Here is an 18,366-nt window from a genome sequence, read left to right on the forward strand (position 1 = left end):
GTGACATTTCTGTTCACCACTTACCACTGTTGCCCTCCACTCAATATAATGCCTATTTGCTTTTCCCACACCAATCTCCCTGGTCACTGCTCACTGGCCCCATTGCAATGTAAATACCATGCACACGAATATACAGGCATACACACACACACACACACACACACACTTAGGGGGTGTGAGGTGGAGTCTAAAAAGATTGGGAGGGGCGGTGGAGGGGAGGGTGATCTTACCGCGGTGGTGAGAGGACAGGAGGAAAAACTCAGTGTCACTTTCTCCACTGCCACTGCCTTCATTCCGAAGGAACTGATCCACTTTGAGATCGCACAGGATCCCGCCAGAGGAGTGGGAATCATTGGGGAGCACAGCACACAAGACCACACAGGAGCACACAGGAGGAGCACACAAACACACACAAGGACACAATGTGACAGAACACAGGCAAAGGATGAGTTAGAACAGGATCTCAGGGACAGGAAATACTGAAGGATGTGACTACAGGATAGGAAGGTGAACTCTAACAATTATTTGAAGTAAGAGAAGAGGAGGTAAAAAAAAAGATCATCACCAATTGGCCGATCAATCAATGAATCAATCAACCAATGGTATTTGTGTGTCTTACCTCCTCCGTCAGGGTTGTAGAGTTCCACTCTGAACACTTTGTCCAGCTCTGGCACGGGGTTGTCTATGACCGTCACACTAATGTACTTGAAGCGTTCTCCTGGCAGGAAGTCTAGCACGCCATCTGAGTCCTGTTTGGGCCATGGAACAGGTACAGGCAGATCAGGTAGGGAACAAGAGGTTAGCTTGGGTAGTTAGCATAAGCTCACTATCCTTAGCTGCGTTTACACAGACAGCCCAATTCGGATATTTTTCCACTCATAGGTTTTTTTTTCACATGAGCTTTTTTGCCAATAATTGGGCAAAAGGTCAGAATTGGGCTGCCTGTGTAGACGCAGCCAAACAGCTATCCAAGGAGTGAGTCTAGTGACTCAAACACACTGGAATTGTCATCCATTATCATTTGGGCTTTTATGTACAGGTATGTCTTATTATTGTCTTCATCATTTCAAAATAAAAGTGCCACAGATAGCCAAGTATGAGGATTGAATAGGAAATTATTATGGGTCTATTCCTTATTAAAAATACATATGTAAATCACGCTTTATAAAGCATTGGTTTCTAAGGGTGATTTGTGTGAGAATACACAGATCTCCAGTAACCATCCATCCCTGTGTCTGCCTGAGACCCTGGTCTACGGGATAAGGAAGGCTGGGAATGACCTCATAGTCCTCGGGGCTGACTGCGGTGAACGGTGAGGTCCTGTAGCCAACCATGACTTTTCCCAACAGGCCTTGGGCCCTGGCCACCAGCAGGCGGACCTCTCCGTCCTCCTCATTGACCGTGACATGGGCAGGCTCTGCTGCCGGGCGGATCATCCCCTCAGCTGGCAGGCTGGACTGGAACTGGATCAGACCTGGGAGAGAGAGAGAGGGGTACCAGTAATCACAACAGCTGCTCATCCAGCCTCATAGAACAATACGCTTGTCGGAGATTATGAGAGAGAGCGAGAGAGGGGTAACAGTAATCACAACAGCTGCTCATCCAGCCTCATAGAACAATACACTTGTCGGAGATTATGAGAGAGAGCGAGAGAGGGGTACCAGTAATCACAACAGCTGCTCATCCAGCCTCATAGAACAATACGCTTGTCGGAGATTATGAGAGAGAGCGAGAGAGGGGTACCAGTAATCACAACAGCTGGTCATCCAGCCTCATAGAACAATACACTTGTCGGAGATTATGAGAGAGAGCGAGAGAGAGAGAGGCTCAAATGCAACAAAATGTTCACCAAACATTCACAACATGGGAACCTCCTTAACTTTGAGTGGCCCTTTGTTTTGGCTCCGTTGTGTCTGTGATGACACATGTACAGTATAACAGTCAGTTATTAACTCACACCAATAGCAGTTTGTTACACTGTTTTCAAGTCATGCCACAAGCTGAACCGTTCAAGTAGGTTGTAAGCAGGGCTGACTGAAGTTCATTTATGTTTCTCTTAAAAGGTGTCACATGAACTCGTGGATACCGTTTTTATGTCTCTGCGTCCAGTATGAAGGAAGTTAGAGGTAGTTTCACGAGCGTACAGCTTGCACTAAACTATCCCTTTAACTATGTGGCTGTACAGATTGCTGCAGTTCTTGATTGGTGCAACTAAGGGTGGAAACTGGGAAGATGGGTATCCGTTTAAGGTTCTAGTAGGGTGGCACAGTGATGTGTGTGTGCCTCTCTGTACCATAGGGATGGTCGCTGGCTGTGATGGTGACAGTGGTGGCTGAGTTGTCAGGGTCAATGCTGGCCCCACTGGTGGGGGTAGAGCCTGGCTTCCCGTCACCTGACTCGGCTGACACCAGGGCGACCTGGAAGGACTCCGCGAACTCAGGGGTGTCATCATCCAGCACCAGCAGGTTCAGGACCTGGGAGTCGCAGGGAGAGGATGTCATAACACATGAGAGTGAATATTTTAATCTAAAATCAGTCCTAGTGTAGCATAATATATTTTCAGGCTTCGATCTCTGTAGTGAGATTTTAGACTAAGCCTAATCATTAGCAGGCACCTGTTACTATGACAACATGTTCCTTTTAGCCACTAGGTGGGGCTACAAGTCAACAACATCACCACTGAATGGATGAAAGTAGTTTTCTGGGATTCAACAAGGCCAGAAATGTAGATGCATGGTAAAATATTTATATTGACTGGTTTGTAGCTGCCTAGTCTGAACTTATTGCAGTTGCATTTATATGCAATGTGTGTGCGTGTGTGTGTGTGTTCTCATATATGTATAGGATTGTGTATAGGATATATGTATAGGATTGCTCTACAGGTGTACCAGTGGGGTTTCCCTATCTCATGAATGATTGTGTGCAGGGTAGTTTTCCCAGGCTGTATGTATGTGTGTGTGTCTCTCTCTGTGTGTGTGTGTGTGTGTGTGTGTGTGTGTGTGTGTGTGTGTGTGTGTGTGTGTGTGTGTGTGTGTTCTCATATATGTATAGGATTGTGTATAGGATATACAGTGCCTTGTGAAAGTATTCTGCCCCCTTGAACTTTGCGACCTTTTGCCACATTTCAGGCTTCAAACATAAAGATATAAAACTGTATTTACTTTTTTAACAAATCAAAAACTGAAAAATTGGGCGTGCAAAATTATTCAGCCCCTTTACTTTCAGTGCAGCAAACTCTCTCCAGAAGTTCAGTGAGGATCTCTGAATGATCCAATGTTGACCTAAATGACTAATGATGATAAATACAATCCACCTGTGTGTAATCAAGTCTCCGTATAAATGCACCTGCACTGTGATAGTCTCAGAGGTCCGTTAAAAGCGCAGAGAGCATCATGAAGAACAAGGAACACACCAGGCAGGTCCGAGATACTGTTGTGAAGAAGTGTAAAGCCGGATTTGGATACAAAAAGATTTCCCAAGCTTTAAACATCCCAAGGAGCACTGTGCAAGCGATAATATTGAAATGGAAGGAGTATCAGACCACTGCAAATCTACCAAGACCTGGCCGTCCCTCTAAACTTTCAGCTCATACAAGGAGAAGACTGATCAGAGATGCAGCCAAGAGGCCCATGATCACTCTGGATGAACTGCAGAGCTCTACAGCTGAGGTGGGAGACTCTGTCCATAGGACAACAATCAGTCGTATATTGCACAAATCTGGCCTTTATGGAAGAGTGGCAAGAAGAAAGCCATTTCTTAAAGATATCCATAAAAAGTGTCGTTTAAAGTTTGCCACAAGCCACCTGGGAGACACACCAAACATGTGGAAGAAGGTGCTCTGGTCAGATGAAACCAAAATTGAACTTTTTGGCAACAATGCAAAACGTTATGTTTGGCGTAAAAGCAACACAGCTGAACACACCATCCCCACTGTCAAACATGGTGGTGGCAGCATCATGGTTTGGGCCTGCTTTTCTTCAGCAGGGACAGGGAAGATGGTTAAAATTGATGGGAAGATGGATGGAGCCAAATACAGGACCATTCTGGAAGAAAACCTGATGGAGTCTGCAAAAGACCTGAGACTGGGACGGAGATTTGTCTTCCAACAAGACAATGATCCAAAACATAAAGCAAAATCTACAATGGAATGGTTCAAAAATAAACATATCCAGGTGTTAGAATGGCCAAGTCAAAGTCCAGACCTGAATCCAATCGAGAATCTGTGGAAAGAACTGAAAACTGCTGTTCACAAATGCTCTCCATCCAACCTCACTGAGCTCGAGCTGTTTTGCAAGGAGGAATGGGAAAAAATGTCAGTCTCTCGATGTGCAAAACTGATAGAGACATACCCCAAGCGACTTACAGCTGTAATCGCAGCAAAAGGTGGCGCTACAAAGTATTAACTTAAGGGGGCTGAATAATTTTGCACGCCCAATTTTTCAGTTTTTGATTTGTTAAAAAAGTTTGAAATATCCAATAAATGTCGTTCCACTTCATGATTGTGTCCCACTTGTTGTTGATTCTTCACAAAACAATACAGTTTTATATCTTTATGTTTGAAGCCTGAAATGTGGCAAAAGGTCGCAAAGTTCAAGGGGGCCGAATACTTTCGCAAGGCACTGTATGTATAGGATTGCTCTACAGGTGTACCAGTGGGGTTTCTCTATCTCATGAATGATTGTGTGCAGGGTAGTTTTCCCAGGCTGTATGTATGTGTGTGTGTGTCTCTCTCTCTCTGTGTGTGTGTGTGCCCTCTAGGAGTTCCCCCTCACCTCAGAGCGCTGACCGGGCAGGAAGAGCACAGAGCCGCTGGCGTTAACAAAGTCCTGGTTGGCCTGAGCCTGTCTGTCTGAGTCCAGCTGAGTGACCGTGTAGTTCACATAGACGTGGTCCAGAGCCCCACGCGTCCGTTCAATAACACAGGAGATGGTGGAGCCTTCCTCTGTCGTCTGGCCATAGAGAAAAGGGATGATGGTTATTAATGATGCTCCCTGAACTGAGAGACATTTTAAAAACAGAATGTCACATTACACTCGTCAACATTGTACACAAAACTTTTATTTTGATGACAAAACATCACAAACTTGGAATTAAAAACTGAAAGAAAATCATTTTGGACATTTTCATGTTTTCCACAGCAAGATACTTGTAGTTCATTACCAATTCAAGACTGACAACCACTCATTCCAAAAATGAACATTTGGGTTTGAGAGATACTTTTATGGGCAGCCCTCCTCTAATTCCTGCACAGTCAAGATGTGATTTGCAGAGAGTCCACCCGATAGCCCCGCATGCCTCTGAGTCCCTTTGTCCCCTGGCAGCGTTAGAGGGACCCTAGTTCTGATGGAATGCCATCCCCTGGTCTACCACCTATTGTGCTACTGGGACTCTAGTTCCATAGGAATGCCCTTAGCTGCTCAGCCATCTGTCGCTCTACCTGAGAGGAGCCATTAGACACCTGTGTGCAATCTCCCTAAAGGGCAGAGCGCACACTTTCACCCAGGCGTAAACACTGTTTAAATATGCAGAAGGATATGCACTCACTAACGACTGCCTTCGATTACATGTCTTTCTAGGTAACAAAATATCCATATTCTCAGGAGACATGCTGGATCAAAGCCAGTTACAGAATGTGTGAATAATATGCTGTGTGGTCTCCATTCTACTCTGTGTCTTACATCACTGTTGCTGCTGTGTCTGTCAAACTCAGGGACCGCCAGAGTTGGTAAATATGGTCTGTACATTTCATCTCAATAGTGTCAATAGCGTCTAATTTATACTGCAAGTCATATACCGTGTGTGTGCGAGTGCTTTCGTGCGAGTGTGTGCATGTGCGTGCGTGCTCGTGAGTGTGTGTGAGTCTTACGTCTGGTATACAGGCGCCGGTGAAACCAAAGAAGCCGTTGGCGTTGTCGCTCTTCATCACCCGCAGGGTGGCGGTGGGGCGGGGGAGGTGGAGACGTGCTCCCCCATGGGCCGCCACCAGCTGCAGGTAGAACAGCTCCTCCCCTTCCTCCTCCTTGTCGTCCCGCACCTCCACCACAAAGGCCTTCTGCCTCTCGCCCTGCCAGTACTGCAGGTAGCCAGAGATGTTCCTCAGGTCCATCTTGGCGGGCTGCGCGTGGAGCTCGTGGATCTCCGAGCGGTTCAGTCTGCTGTGGTAGAGACGCAGATCCTGCAGGAGGCCCGTGTAGCGCTGTTCTCCGTAGGGGTCCGAGCCGATCCGCACCGGAGCTGAACCTGCAACACAAACACAGGAGGCAGAATACACTCAGAAAAACATCAAGCAGTCGGTGGTCATGCTGCTGTCAGAAAAGCTAAGCTTTTTGTAAACAGAGAAGCTGACAAGCATGTACTGAACAGCGTATCCATTCCAGAATGGTTTCATGCTACAATGCTGACTTAAAAGGTGTAGGCCAATGTATTCCAAAGCCAAATCTGTCTTCATCTCTAACCCTAACCCTGTGGGAAAAAGTAGGTACAGCTCATCATCAATAGGCCTATCTCTGCAGTGCAAATTATTAAACCATTAACTAGTTCAGAGGTCACTCCCTATGATGACCCACCTTACAGAGGGCTTGACCAGTACCCAGCAGAACACTGGACAAATTGAGAAAACTTGCGATGGTGACCCCTGACAAAGCCATCACACAAAGCAATAAAACACTGGTTGAGTTGACAAGGTCGGACGTGTCTGACGTTCGCATTTATATCCCTTTGACTGAAGTTATCCAAAGATGATCTATCAACACAGATAGCCCCGTTATGTCTTCAGTGTGGGGGGGGGGGGACTGCCGTCGGCTTTCTTCTGCCTGTAACAATGTCCACCAGTGAAGCGGCTAAGCGCTCGCTCAAGCATTGCAGAATCTCTGTAAGTCTGAACAAAGGGAGAGGGGCTGGGTGGAATGCATGGTTTTAAATAGATCCTCCCTGACCAGATGTGGGCCACAAGAGTGAGGAGAGGAGCAGGGTCCCACAGTGGTCACTCATAGACCACCGGTGATGTCAGATTGATGTGGAAGCCTCTGTCTGCTGAGAGTGAGACACCTCACGGGAACAGCCTCAGAGAGGCTAGACTTCATTGAACTCACTTACGCAATTGTAAGAATTATGACTTTTGCCTTTAAAGCTAGAATCCGTAAAGACGTCCTCAAAGCGATTTTGAATGTTTCCTGTTGAAAACGATATCCCAAGTATAAATACAGTACACACACAGTAAAGGGTATGTTTTGAGCAAAACATATATACACAGTACCAGTCAGAAGTTAGGACACACCTACTAATTCAAGGATTTTTCTTGATTTTGTACTATTTTCTACATTGTAGAATAATAGTGAACACATCAAAACTATGAAATAGCACATATGGAATCATGTAGTAACCAAAAAAAGTGTTAAATAAATCAAAATGTATTTTATATTTGAGATTCTTCAAAGTAGCCACACTTTGCCTTGATGACAGCTTTGCACACACTCTTGGCATTCTCTCATCCAGCTTCGTGAGGAATTACTTTCCAAAAGTCTTGAAGGAGTTCCCACATACGCTGAGCACTTGTTGGCTGCTTTTCCTTCACTCCTTCACTTCTTCTTGGCAATTTCTCACATGGAATAGCCTTCATTTCTCAGAACAAGAAACTGAATGATGAGTTTCAGAAGAAAGTTCTTTGCTTCTGGCCATTTCGAGGCTGTAATCAAACCCACAAATGCCGATTCTCCAGATACTCAACTAGTCTAAAGAAGGCCAGTTGTATTGCTTTTTTAATCAGTACAACAGTTTTCAGCTGTGCTAACATAACTGCAAAAGGGTTTTCTAATGATCGCCTTTGTAGATATTCCATAAAAAAATCTGCCGTTTCCAGCTACAATAGCAATTTACAACATTAACAAAATCTACACTGTATTTCTGATTATTTTGATGCTATTTTAGTGGACAAAAAAAATACATTTGTAAGTGTCCCCACACTTTTTAACGGTAGTGTACAGTGCCTTGCGAAAGTATTCGGCCCCCTTGAACTTTGCGACCTTTTGCCACATTTCAGGCTTCAAACATAAAGATATAAAACTGTATTTTTTTGTGAAGAATCAACAACAAGTGGGACACAATCATGAAGTGGAACGACATTTACTGGATATTTCAAACTTTTTTAACAAATCAAAAACTGAAAAATTGGGCGTGCAAAATTATTCAGCCCCTTTACTTTCAGTGCAGCAAACTCTCTCCAGAAGTTCAGTGAGGATCTCTGAATGATCCAATGTTGACCTAAATTACTAATGATGATAAATACAATCCACCTGTGTGTAATCAAGTCTCCGTATAAATGCACCTGCACTGTGATAGTCTCAGAGCTTCCTTTAAAAGCGCAGAGATCATGAAGAACAAGAAACACACCAGGCAGGTCCGAGATACTGTTGTGAAGAAGTTTAAAGCCGGATTTGGATACAAAAAGATTTCCCAAGCTTTAAACATCCCAAGGAGCACTGTGCAAGCGATAATATTGAAATGGAAGGAGTATCAGACCACTGCAAATCTACCAAGACCTGGCCGTCCCTCTAAACTTTCAGCTCATACAAGGAGAAGACTGATCAGAGATGCAGCCAAGAGGCCCATGATCACTCTGGATGAACTACAGAGATCTACAGGTGGGAGACTGTATACGACAATCAGTCGTATATTGCACAAATCTGGCCTTTATGGAAGAGTGGCAAGAAGAAAGCCATTTCTTAAAGATATCCATAAAAAGTGTCGTTTAAAGTTTGCCACAAGCCACCTGGGAGACACACCAAACATGTGGAAGAAGGTGCTCTGGTCAGATGAAACCAAAATTGAACTTTTTGGCAACAATGCAAAACGTTATGTTTGGCGTAAAAGCAACACAGCTGAACACACCATCCCCACTGTCAAACATGGTGCTGGCAGCATCATGATTTGGGCCTGCTTTTCTTCAGCAGGGACAGGGAAGATGGTTAAAATTGATGGGAAGATGGATGGAGCCAAATACAGGACCATTCTGGAAGAAAACCTGATGGAGTCTGCAAAAGACCTGAGACTGGGACGGAGATTTGTCTTCCAACAAGACAATGATCCAAAACATAAAGCAAAATCTACAATGGAATGGTTCAAAAATAAACATATCCAGGTGTTAGAATGGCCAAGTCAAAGTCCAGACCTGAATCCAATCGAGAATCTGTGGAAAGAACTGAAAACTGCTGTTCACAAATGCTCTCCATCCAACCTCACTGAGCTCGAGCTGTTTTGCAAGGAGGAATGGGAAAAAATGTCAGTCTCTCGATGTGCAAAACTGATAGAGATATACCCCAAGCGACTTACAGCTGTAATCGCAGCAAAAGGTGGCGCTACAAAGTATTAACTTAAGGGGGCTGAATAATTTTGCACGCCCAATTTTTCAGTTTTTGATTTGTTAAAAAAGTTTGAAATATCCAATAAATGTCCTTCCACTTCATGATTGTGTCCCACTTGTTGTTGATTCTTCACAAAAAAATACAGTTTTATATCTTTATGTTTGAAGCCTGAAATGTGGCAAAAGGTCGCAAAGTTCAAGGGGGGCGAATACTTTCGCAAGGCACTGTATGTGTATATATATATATATATATATATATATATATGTTTTTACACAACTGCAAACTTCAAGGAGTATGGCACTCAAGGAGTTGGTCTGATGGTAAAATGTGATGTCATCATCCTCCCCCCTTGCTTTTACAATAATAGATGAGCAACAGAGAAGCCCCCCCACCCACTTGTGCTATATCATGACATACTGTACCTGCACCACCTATTGAGATGTGCATTTTGTTAAGTAAATGAGGTTATAAGGAGACTGGAGGAGGACTTTAATTGAAACAAAAACAAAGCAGTCACCCTGCCTGTGTTTTGGTAAAAAGCTGAGGTATAGGTCTGGAGAAATATAACCACTCTTAAATTCAAAGACAGAGCTATGGATGCAAGGATTGACCTTCCATGATATCAAAATGTTTTAACCATGTTTCGAGGCTATAGTGTTTGTTTCCATTTACATTGTTTACAAACACTGGCAGTAAAACAAGCTTGTATTTTGGGTTCTGATGGAGTAAGACAAGCTTGTATTTTGGGTTCTGATGGAGTAAGACAAGCTTGTATTTTGGGTTCTGATGGAGTAAGACAGTTGAAATAAACTCACGAGGCATTTGTAAGATATACTCTTCCAGAATGAATGGGTAGTTATCATTCATTTCTAAGTTCCAAAATAGATGTGCAGTAGCAACTAGGGATTCCAGCTTCAAGAGATAATGACATTATTGGGACTCACCGTCAGTGATGGCCTCTCCTTTGAGACTCTTAATCCCTCTGGGCATAAGGTTGCCATTCAGGAAGAACTCAATAATCCCATCATCCACTGTGATCAGCACATGGAGCCACACGTTGTCCTCCACAAACCTCTCTGCCGTGGCCCGGGCCACCAGGGTGTTGTTGGCTCCCAAGGCTGTGTAGTACAGCATCACACTCACATGGGACTCGTTGGTCTGGACCTTCACCCCATAGTACAGCGTCCCGTTCCTGTTGCCCTTGGACACGATGAAGCCGTTGGTGTCCGGCCTGGAAACCAGCCAGGCTGAGAAGGTGAAGTTAGCAAGACTGCCAGGCCCTTCCTCTGGGCTGATAGTGCCGTAGGCCCCCTGAAGGCCCGAGAAGAACCAGGCGTCGGTGCCCGAGTGGTGCCTCCTGGAGTGGGGCCTGAGCTCCACCTCCTTTGGGAAGGAGGCGCTGAGGAGGAGGTCCTGCATGGGAGGGAGGCCGAGAGGGAAACGGACAGATACAATCTCCCAGGCAACCCGCACTTCTCCGAAGGTGCCCTGCTGCCGCAGGATGGTGAAGGAGGTGACATCCGACATGTCCTCTTCTGACAGGACGTCCTCTGCCACTTCCTGGTCCAGGTTGTCGACGGCGATGGCGAACACTCCAAAGGGGTCATCGTTAAAGGGGATCAGGACAGAGGCGTTGAGGGATGTATTCGCCAATCGGCCGCCATCTCCGGGATAACCACCTATGGAATATCACCGGACAGAAAATGGTTCATGCTTGGTATCAACAACATTTGTAACGTGACACAGAGTACTTTAGGAATAACCCATAACACCCCACTTCAACTGAGAGAACATAGTTAGCTTTAAGGCTCATATGTTGATGTTTTAGTCAAGAACATACTAAATCAAATCAAATTAGATCCAAGTTTAGCAGATGTTAGAGCGGGTGCAGTGAAATGCTTATGTTACTAGCTAAAAATGTCAAACAAGTACACAAATAATATTCAAAAACGAATCCAGTTAACAACTCAAATAATATTGTATCAGTAATCCAAATGCAATCTATGCGTATACACACCAGCAAGAGAGTGCCTTCGGAAAGTATTCAGATCCCTTGACTTTTTCCACATTTTGTTACTTCATAGCCTTATTCTAACACTCAGGCAGTGTACACGGAGTATATGAAACATTAAGGACGCTTTCCTAACATGTGTTTGTGAGTATGGGCATATGCGTGCGTGTGAGTGTATGTGTGAGTACGGCGTCAGGGTGTGTATGTGTGTGTGAGCTTGTGTGTGCGAGTGAGTCTGTTACTTACTACAGGAGAACTACGAGTTCAGTAGGTCAGTCCCTCACCTGGCACATATCTGCCTCACACTCACACTTCCCCTTACCTGAGATGCTGATGAGCCTGAGGGTGTAGAACTCGTTGAACTCTGGGAGTTTGTCTGAGATGGCCTCCAGGACGATGGGCTTGGTCTCCTCTCCCGTGGCGAAGGTGATGGAGCCCGAGGTGTTGGTGAACTCCTGACCAGGCTCCAGGGCTGTGTCATTGGCGTAAAGGCGCCAGAACACCGTCACGTTGCCAAAGTGGCCCCTGGCCCTGATAGCACTAGGAGACAAAAGGACTGTATGTGGGACTGAGGAAGAACTCGCAAGGATACAGCTCAGTTCCTTAGAGGCTTGAATGTATGCTGGTTCCTGTGTTTTCCTTCATAACAGGAAGTGATTAAGACCTGAAAATCAAATGTGAGCACTTCCTTAGCAACCAATGACATTAGTGGACCAACGAAGTGCCAGGGAGAAGAGTGCCAGCAGACATTACGGCCCCCGAGGTCCTGAACTGTCCCACACTGGATTAAATTAGAACTAGAGATGGTATAATAATTAATCTAATAAATTTGTTAAGAGCTGCTAATCTATTCCAGAGGCTGGGTAAGCATGCAGGAAAGGTGTATGGTGTATTAAGGCTAGAGTTGGTCCTTACTAGAAGTTGTTGGTCTTGCCCTCTTCTACAGACCTCTCTGTGGATTCCAGGGAGAATATTCCGTTGGCCTCATCATTGGCCTCAATCACCACTGTCGCTGTGTCCGCACCATACACAACAGCGTCACCTGTCCCCACAAACACACACACACACGCACGCTGGGTTTCAAGTCCAGCAGTTTCACATGCTTCCTAAGCATGAAGTCACTGAACATATGTACGATGCCGGTTAAAACGCTATGCCCCTCTGTTGTTACTAAATAACAACTTACTTGAACAAGAGAGAAACGTGAAATGTGTAGACAAAACAAACAAACATGTAATGTCCTTCAAGTCAGTAAAATGTTCTTGTTTGAACTTAACATCTTGCTTGGTTTAAATGAAACACAGCAGGTGCTTGTGCTTTTACAGAATAAACAGAGAGAGAGAGAGAGAGAGAGAGAGAGAGAGAGAGAGAGAGAGAGACAGACGAGGTTGCTTTATAATACCCACATAGTATTGTCATGCTAAATATCATAACAAAAAAAGGAGACCGTTCTCATTACCATAGCACACAGTAACCACGGCAACCCAGCGGAGAGTGTCAGGGTTCTATATGCCACGAAAATAATATAAGAGCCCTCTCTCGTTAACTAAGGCTTGGAGAGGAGCAGAGTGGGTGAACCCTTATTTTCACTCCAAGTAGTCCGTGCACATTACAGCCAGGCCAAGCAGCGGAGTGGAGTCGTGGACTGGGCTGGCGGGCTTTGTGCTGGAGCCTGCAGAGTGAGTCTGAGTTTGGTAATTAAGTTCCCCCACAGGCCCACCCGCTTTCATCCCTGTCTGTGTCACACAATACCGGGATTAGGGGGGCTTTTCAGGGTCACCAGTCTCAATGCTAATCAACCCAGATACTCACCAATGTACAGAAACAGCTGTCAAAGAGACTGGAGATACAGCGAGTAAACGAGGAAAAACAGTCAACGTAACGAGGCTGGTTGTTTCGTACTACAGTTGTCTCTAAAATGACTTTGTCATTTGTGCTTTGTGCTATTCTACTGAGAGCAGGAATTCGATTGGACAACCTTCCATACTACACAATGTGAGTAAGGCCAGGAGTTTTTCCTGACCACGTGACCTGACCAGGAACCATTCTGGAACCTAGCCGTTATTAAAAACTAGAGCTCAAGAGTTTTTCCTGTTCAGGTCACGAGGTCAGGAGAAGTATCTTGTTCGTTTTGAATGCGTAGAAAAGGTGGCAGCCTTACACACCTGTAGTGTTGTAGAGGAGGATGTAGAAGAGTTCGTCAGTCTCAGGTGTGTCGTCCTCCTCCACAGCAACAGAGATGTTCTTTGACCATTCTCCCACACCAAACACGAGCACGGTGTCGTTACTCAGTGGGGCCAAGTCACCCAGTGACGTCCCGCCATAGTCCACGCGATACATCACCGTGGCAACAAAGTCAGCCGGACCAGCCCTCAAAACAGTGAAGTTGGCCACACCCCCCTCCTGAATCCTGACAACCACAGGCTCTGGAGGACAGAGAGACAGAGAATTACGTCATCCTACGTCAACTGACATAACCACCATGCCACGTGACATAAACACTAGGTCACCTGATATATCCACTCTATGTATGCTAACACACAGCAGTGCTTGAAAAAACTCCCAATGCTTTACATAAAGCGCTAGGGAGCAAATCAAAGATATCTTCACCTGCAAAGTAAATCGGGTCATCGTTTTTGTTTATCTGCAAGCTTGCGTTGAGTATGTTCCCAAGTCTTGCTCCCCCTGTCACATTTAGGAGTGTGATGGTGAAGTTCTCCATGTCCTCTGGGAGCTTATGTTGGAAACAAAATATTGTCAGGCAAAGATGAAGTATTGTGTAGAAAAGATAGCAGGTACCATACAAACATTTTAATATTTGATAATTAACCAATGATATTAGGCCACTCTTGGCCATGATTACAGACACCTGTGTCTTTTGACACTACATAAATGAGTCATCCCGCAGTGTTTGTGATTATACCCTGATGAAGACAGCTTGGCTGTCGAAACGTTGGCAATTACATTTTTGCATCTGAGCTCCTAGAGTGTGCGGCTCTCTTTTATTCTTACCATACAAACCATGACATTTTATTGACATAGATATTATACACATTATGTAAAGGAGCCCTGGTCAAATACTGTAGCGTTTGAGAGATGGCTTTACCTCATCAGGTACAGAGAAGAGGGTGAGGTTTTTCACATACTCCCCCTCAGCAAACACAACGTATCCCTGGTCGGGGCTGACGTCAGCAGACATGTGGGGCTCTAGGACCCAGGACACAGACACCTCCCCAAAGCGACCCCTGTTCCTCACCACAGGATAGGCCACTGCCAAGGAGACCCACAACAGAACACAATATTTACAATATAATACACTCAATCCTATTAGTTTCTGTATAATCCCATCTTCTAAAGAATTAAAATGACTTAAAATATGATCACAAATGTTCTCCCGTTATTTTACTTTCTTTATACTATATTGTCTTAAAGTACTGTCGAGTTTTAAGACACTGTTCCTCCACTGCTCCATTGTACCTGAGTGAGACTCTGAGCCTTTGCTCTCGTTGATGGCCTCTGCCACTCCAGACCGGCCGAACTCTATGACCCCGAAGGGGTCGTCATTCTTCCGCACCGTGATGTTGACCTCTCGGTGGTTGCCAAGGCGACTGGGTGGAGTGCTGTAGCTGCTGAGTACCATCGAGAACGTCTCATCCAGCTACACACAGACACATACACACGGGCACTTTAACGGAACTGTCCCACTGTAATCTGTGCACTGTGTTCTACAGGTCGAACACATGTAAACTATCGAAACCAGCAAACTGATTTTGAACTTCAAAGGCATTTCAAACTGGAAACAGTAGGACCAGCGACACCCTCACAGTCAGGAGGGAGTGTCCAAGCCATACATACATGATGCCATGAAGGGGGGACAGATAGTAGTGTAGCAGTACCTCAGGGACCCCATCAGGCCTTGCCACCAGTGCCACCAGCACCTCCCTCTCCCCGGGCTTAAACTCCAGGATGCCCGTGGCGCCGTAGAACTCGGCGTTGCCCGAGGGCATGAGGACATACCGCACCAGCTGTTTGAGCAGCTGCCCCTGGGCCCTAATGACACGCAGCTCCACCGCCTCACCTTCCTATAAAGAAAGGATCACAGGGCAAACCAGGACATATTAGGGGTCAGAAGTGTTGCTGTTGTTGACGTAGGTGATCCATTGAGAACACTTGGTAGTTTGCGAAAAGGACCTGGTCAGTCAAGACGCTATTCGACACGCATCACAGTAGGGGAAACAGATGAGCATCAACAGTCATGAGGCCTGTCTGCGTGCCAGACGTACGTTGATGTACCAGGGTCCTCTGGAGAAGGGGGAGAACTCAAAGACTCCACCTGGGTCGTCGTTCTCCACGATGACAATCTCGCGACTGGTGAAGCCAGGCTTCAGGATCTGGTTCTCAACGTTAACCCTGCAACACAGACGGGGAACTCAGCGGCTAGACCAAAAAGGAACTCACAGTCCTTCATCTCAGTGGGAATGTGTGGTTGTGGGGGAATTTTAAAAACAGCCAGCGTGTATTGCTTGTAAAACAACAAGGAGATGCACTTCAAAGCTTTCCGCAGAAATCAAGTATTTTCGTCAACTTACCCTTAATTTAAAAACAGTGAATGAGTAAATTCCTTGTATTGTCTCATGTTCAGTGTTGACCAGAGGCCTGTTGTTTGAGCTGCTCTGATTAACCGTGTCACTCAGTGGCCCCCTGAGCCTCTCTCTCTCACAGCAGGGTGGGGGCCTGTGTGTTCTGTCAGCCTGGCCACTGATGAGCAGGGTGTGTGTGTGTGTGTGTGTGTGGCCACATAAAGGGCAAATGAAAAGCAGAGGCTGGACAGAGCAAAGCATACCAAACAAACACTTGAGTCCAACTCGCATCATGCATACAAACACCGATGTCTTTACAGGAGGGCATAAAGAATGGTTCAAATTAGGTGCAACACAAAGAAGATCCCTCCTTACTCCCCACACCCACGCTCCTCTCTTCCCAATGCACACCCCCACAAAACCACCCCAACAACCCCCCTTTCCCATCAAACCAAAGGCCCAATAAATCCTAAAGTGGTTCCTTTTTCCCTCGACAAAGTCGTGATTTAAAGCACACAAAAAGTCCAGGCTCACTCCACTCGCCACTTACCCGAAGTACACTACAAAGCGCGGAGTCTCCACCCTGCAGGAGAGGGGTGGGAGGGAGGGAGGGAGGGAGGGAGGGAGGGAGGGAGGGAGAGCCAATGTTCCCGTCACAGGTCATCAGTAACAGATGACAGGCAGGAATTGGAGTAGGGGTAGGAACCGGGGTAAGGGATAGGCTTTCCTTGTGACACCCTAGTCTCACTGCTCATATTAGCAATTCTTAAAAAATAAACTATTTCATTGCCTTAATAATTTTAAGCACAGCCAGGCATTGTTGTTAAGTAAACGAACAAGTGGACTGTACGCTACTGATTCAAATCCCAGGACATATGGCAATTTGCCTGTGGTACCTCAACAGAGGATAATCAGACACAGGCACTTATTTACATTGCTACTGATTAACAGAATGATAATCTGTTGGCCAAACAAAAGCTCCCCAGAGTTGCTGTCCAGTACCTGTCCAGAGTGAGGAAAAGGGTCTCGTTGACCTCCGGGATATCATCAGCCATGACGGTGACGTTGATGACGGCGTCACTCTGTCCCGTCAGGAACACCACTGAGCCGCTCAGGGTTTCCAGGTCGTCAGGGGTGATGTCAGCCTGGTTATCTCCGATTGGTCGAAGGCTCCAGAACACCACGGCCTTTCCGTCTGTCCCGTCCCGCCGCAGGCTGAGGGTCACCTGTGGGAGGAGGAAGAATATCCTATCCCTCAACCATCTGCAATCACACTAGACATTAGGAACAAACTGACTCGTAGGATTAGAAGCCCATCCATTATAAGCACTGAAGCTACGTTACATGAAACAAGACCTGCAAATTGCAGTAATTACGAATTGAAAAACATTTCATTGCGGTAAAGTCCTCATTGTAACATCCAAGTAACATCCCCACACATATAGTATCTCTAGCCAGATCATACCAGAGTCACGGTACACTACACAGGTGTGCCATTGAGCATACAGAGGGTTAGCGTACTATGCTAATACAGTGCCTTGCGAAAGTATTCGGCCCCCTTGAACTTTGCGACCTTTTGCCACATTTCAGGCTTCAAACAAAAATATATAAAACTGTATTTTTTTGTGAAGAATCAACAACAAGTGGGACACAATCATGAAGTGGAACAACATTTATTGGATATTTCAAACTTTTTTAACAAATCAAAAACTGAAAAATTGGGCGTGCAAAATTATTCAGCCCCTTTACTTTCAGTGCAGCAAACTCTCTCCAGAAGTTCAGTGAGGATCTCTGAATGATCCAATGTTGACCTAAATGACTAATGATGATAAATACAATCCACCTGTGTGTAATCAAGTCTCCGTATAAATGCACCTGCACTGTGATAGTCTCAGAGGTCCGTTAAAAGCGCAGAGAGCTTCATGAAGAACAAGGAACACACCAGGCAGGTCCGAGATACTGTTGTGAAGAAGTTTAAAGCCGGATTTGGATACAAAAAGATTTCCCAAGCTTTAAACATCCCAAGGAGCACTGTGCAAGTGATAATATTGAAATGGAAGGAGTATCAGACCACTGCAAATCTACCAAGACCTGGCCGTCCCTCTAAACTTTCAGCTCATACAAGGAGAAGACTGATCAGAGATGCAGCCAAGAGGCCCATGATCACTCTGGATGAACTGCAGAGATCTACAGCTGAGGTGGTAGACTCTGTCCATAGGACAACAATCAGTCGTATATTGCACAAATCTGGCCTTTATGGAAGAGTGGCAAGAAGAAAGCCATTTCTTAAAGATATCCATAAAAAGTGTAATTTAAAGTTTGCCACAAGCCACCTGGGAGACACACCAATGTGGAAGAAGGTGCTCTGGTCAGATGAAACCAAAATTGAACTTTTTGGCGACAATGCAAAACGTTA

The 18,366-nt window shown here is 45.5% G+C and overlaps 1 protein-coding gene across 1 annotated transcript in view; it reads right to left on the reverse strand.

Moving 5' to 3' along the window:
• Positions 1–18,366, reverse strand: part of adgrv1 (adhesion G protein-coupled receptor V1) — a 212,527-nt gene that overhangs the window by 146,825 nt on the left and 47,336 nt on the right. Inside the window, exons 11-26 of the mRNA XM_036935476.2 lie at positions 16,953–17,176; positions 15,654–15,780; positions 15,267–15,452; positions 14,848–15,028; positions 14,477–14,640; positions 13,981–14,104; positions 13,536–13,796; positions 12,286–12,412; positions 11,693–11,910; positions 10,304–11,038; positions 5,867–6,240; positions 4,773–4,949; positions 2,294–2,474; positions 1,281–1,474; positions 620–749; positions 231–311 (exon numbers count right to left, since the gene is read on the reverse strand). Of these exons, the coding sequence (XP_036791371.2) occupies positions 231–311; positions 620–749; positions 1,281–1,474; positions 2,294–2,474; positions 4,773–4,949; positions 5,867–6,240; positions 10,304–11,038; positions 11,693–11,910; positions 12,286–12,412; positions 13,536–13,796; positions 13,981–14,104; positions 14,477–14,640; positions 14,848–15,028; positions 15,267–15,452; positions 15,654–15,780; positions 16,953–17,176 (3,484 nt within the window). The remainder of the gene's footprint in view (positions 1–230; positions 312–619; positions 750–1,280; positions 1,475–2,293; positions 2,475–4,772; positions 4,950–5,866; positions 6,241–10,303; positions 11,039–11,692; positions 11,911–12,285; positions 12,413–13,535; positions 13,797–13,980; positions 14,105–14,476; positions 14,641–14,847; positions 15,029–15,266; positions 15,453–15,653; positions 15,781–16,952; positions 17,177–18,366) is intronic.

This window comes from Oncorhynchus mykiss, chromosome 11 (assembly GCF_057628025.1).
Source record: "Oncorhynchus mykiss isolate SJ-2025 chromosome 11, ASM5762802v1, whole genome shotgun sequence".
Classification (NCBI taxonomy): Eukaryota; Metazoa; Chordata; class Actinopteri; order Salmoniformes; family Salmonidae; genus Oncorhynchus; species Oncorhynchus mykiss.